At 55.1% G+C, this 3353-nt stretch overlaps 1 protein-coding gene across 1 annotated transcript; it reads right to left on the bottom strand.

The window, feature by feature from the left end:
- Positions 1 to 201: 201 nt before the first annotated feature.
- On the bottom strand, positions 202 to 1338 carry LOC141737381 (olfactory receptor 14C36-like). Its single transcript, XM_074572069.1, has one exon. It carries the CDS (start codon positions 1321 to 1323, stop codon positions 655 to 657), a length of 669 nt encoding a protein of 222 aa, XP_074428170.1. The 5' UTR covers positions 1324 to 1338; the 3' UTR covers positions 202 to 654.
- Between the last annotated feature and the right edge of the window lie 2015 nt (positions 1339 to 3353).

The raw sequence follows: 3353 nt of genomic DNA, 5'->3' as shown, positions 1-3353 counted from the left end.
AGACCAGACCCCGCTCTGCTGGTCCTTCAGTTCTGTCCCTGGAGGTGTGGCTGTGCAAGGACACTGTTGTGTGTGCCCTCACCCTGCACACGCACACTCTTTACCTCTTTACTGGGCATCCCTCACCAGGGCACGTTTGAAGGAACGCTCTTGACAGCAGCTGTGGAAGAAGACCTGATCCTTCCTGCGCTGCCCTGAGCAGATCCCCTTTCATGGTGGAAACTCTGTTATGCAGACGAGCTTTTTCTCAGAGGTGCCCATTGCTTCTCCTTGCCTGTGATCACAGAGCTGCTACACAGCAGCACCATGACCAAGCTGCCAGAGCACTCAGGCCTTAGATCAACACAGGGGCTCAGAAGGCGAGTGTGGAAGTGAAAATAGAGCAGCCCCGGAAAGAACAAGTGCTGGTGCTCTGCAAGTACTGGGATTCTTTCCCCTCCTCCTCGGCGCTCAGGCTCTACCCCTGCAGCTCCAGAAAAGGCCTGAGAAGAAGGATTTTGGGCATGACTCTGTGAGTCTCAGAAATTTGGATAGATAGGTAGTAAAAAAAAAAATCTCAAATAATGACATTTATTTAAGGACAAAAGTATATAATTTAAAAAAAAAAAAGGCAAGAAAAGCCAAAACCCTCAACCAAACCTAACACACAGTTACCTAACCCCTAACCAAACCTACAGAAGACGGGCTTGGCGTATAATGAATTACATTATGAGTGATTTGCAGGAGACAGTTTATTGCTGCAGAAAATAACCTGGTCATTAATTTCCAGAGGGCATCCTTGAGCTCCTGGTTCCTCATGCTGTAGATGAGGGGGTTCACGGCTGGAGGCACCACGGAGTACAGCACAGCCACCACCACATCCAGGGATGGGGAGGAGATGGAGGGGGGCTTCAGGTAGGCAAACATGGCAGTGCTGACAAACAGGGAGACCACGGCCAGATGAGGGAGGCACGTGGAAAAGGCTTTGTGCCGTCCCTGCTCAGAGGGGATCCTCAGCACGGCCCTGAAGATCTGCACATAGGACAGCACGATGAAAACAAAACAACCAAAGCCCAAACAGACACTAACCACAAGAAGCCCAACTTCCCTGAGGTAGTCTGAGTGTGAGCAGGAGAGCTTGAGGATCTGGGGGATTTCACAGAAGAACTGGTCCAGGGCATTGCCCTGGCAGAGGGGCAGGGAAAATGTATTGGCCGTGTGCAGGAGAGCATAGAGAAACCCACTGCCCCAGGCAGCTGCTGCCATGTGGACACAAGCTCTGCTGCCCAGGAGGGTCCCGTAGTGCAGGGGTTTGCAGATGGCAACGTAGCGGTCATAGGCCATGACAGTGAGAAGAAAATACTCTGCTGACATGAAAAAGAAAAAGAAAAAGAGCTGGGCCACACATCCTGTGTAGGAGATGTCCCTGGTGCCCCACAGGGAATTAGCCATGGATTTTGGGACAGTGGTGGAGATGGAGCCCAGGTCCAGAAGAGAGAGGTTGAGGAGGAAGAAGTACATGGGGGTGTGGAGGCGGTGGTCACAGGCGATGGCCGCGATGAAGAGGCCGTTGCCCAGGAGGGCAGCCAGGTAGATGCCCAGGAAGAGCCCAAAGTGCAAGAGCTGCAGCTCCCGTGTGTCTGCGAATGCCAGGAGGAGGAACTGGGTGATGGAGCTGCTGTTGGACATTTGCTCTTTCTTGGCATGGGGGCTCTGTCCAAAGGAGGAAAAAAACGGGAAAAAATTAGGACAGACCCCTTATAGCAAAGACAGTCTGCTTTTCAGAGATTATGTGGTTTTAATTTTCTACTATCACATCTGGCGATTGTTCTATTGAGGGGTAGAAATCCTCATGTTTATGACTGAAAATGTGGAGTCTTGAGACGGGACAGGACACAGGGCTCTAATCTCTGTGGTTTAGTGCAAAGCCAAATTCCTCTTAAAAAACAAACCCAAACAAATAACTGAACTCACATGGGAACAGCGGAGCACTGTTTGAACGGACAAATATACAAATTCTTCTTTTTCCCAAACCACAGTTAGAGCTGTGATGGAGAGAGCAGGACACAACCCCTCACAGAGACAATCAAAGGACTCTGCGAGGACAGTGCCGACCCCCAGGGAAAGGCTCAGCCCTCCCTAGGATCCCACAGGAGAGCTCTGCCTTTCTGGGGGCAGCTGGCAAGCCCAGCAGGACAGGCAAAGCAGAGAGTCTGGGGTCCCGGAGACGAGGTGTTCTGAGGGGAGAGTCAGCTCATTGCCCATCAGAGAACACCCAGAAGACGTCTCCAGTGAAGGACCAACAGAGAGATGCCTGAACGCCCCCTCCCCAGTGCGTGTTGGCAGTTTCCCCCAGCCCTTGCCCATGTCTCTGCTGCCTGGAGCTGCCCCTGCCAGGAGCTGCTGCTCTGTGCCCACGTCTCCTCCCTGTCCCTGCTCCCACAGCCCATCCCACCCGCTGGGGGCTCAGCTCTGCCCTGCAGACCCCTCCTGGCAGCAGGGCACTGCCCAGGGCCATCTCCCTCTTTGTGGCTCCTCAGGAGGAGAGGAGAGAAAGCCTGATGCTGGAAGCAAAGGTGCTGCTGGTGCTGTGTGTAGGGAGAGGAGGGGCTGAAGGCACTTTGTGAGCTTTCTGGCAGATCTGCTGATCCCTCAGTGGACCAGTGACAGCTCCTTTCCCTCAGGAGACAGCTGAGAGCACAGACCCTGCAATGTCTTCATCTTCCAGGCAGCCCCTGCCTTGTCTTTCCTCTGGAAATGCTGCCTCTGCCAGTGCTCTGGGGGAGATCTGCAGCTGTGGGCAGCCCTGACCCACACAGCACACACTCGAAAAAGAGCCAAAGGACCCTGCCCTGAGGGGAGTCTCTCCTTTTCCCCACAGCTTCTCCCCACAGACGCTCGGGGGGGAACTCCTTGGGCAGGCTGAGAGCTGACCCTGGCAAGCAGCAGAGTCCCTGCCCCGGCACACAGAGCCCTGGGCTGCAGGGACCCTGCTCTCAAGGACAGCCCTGGGCACCCCTGCCTGCACACCCACCTGTCTTCAAAACCCTGCCACAGTCCCTCGCAGAAGGCAGCCCTCCTTCACTGTCGCTGCGATGGTGCAGCAGGGCATCCCTGCTCGGAAGCACGGCCTCCTTCTCCACACCAGAGAAGCCAGGAGAGCCATCCTGACAGCTCCTCTCAGCCAGCCCTAGAACATCCCTCCAGGAGACCCCCCTGCATTGCCCCACAGCCAGAGACTGACTGTGTCAACAGGGGTGAAGATTTCCCCGAGAACGAGCTCAGAACTCTCCTCCCACTCCCAGCTGCCTTTATCCTCTCTGTGCCTGGCTCCTCTCGGGTGCCTGCAGGCAGTGCCCTCAGCCCTGCTGCGC

Source organism: Larus michahellis, unplaced genomic scaffold, assembly GCF_964199755.1.
Source record: "Larus michahellis unplaced genomic scaffold, bLarMic1.1 SCAFFOLD_34, whole genome shotgun sequence".
NCBI classification, from domain to species: domain Eukaryota; kingdom Metazoa; phylum Chordata; class Aves; order Charadriiformes; family Laridae; genus Larus; species Larus michahellis.
Note: the sequence above shows the minus strand (reverse complement) of the source record. Positions and strands in the feature narration are given on the sequence as shown.

Bases quoted from the DNA above. Each gene is read 5' to 3' on its own strand.
- LOC141737381 (XM_074572069.1), bottom strand. From the start codon at position 1,323: ATGGCCTATGACCGCTACGTTGCCATCTGCAAACCCCTGCACTACGGG.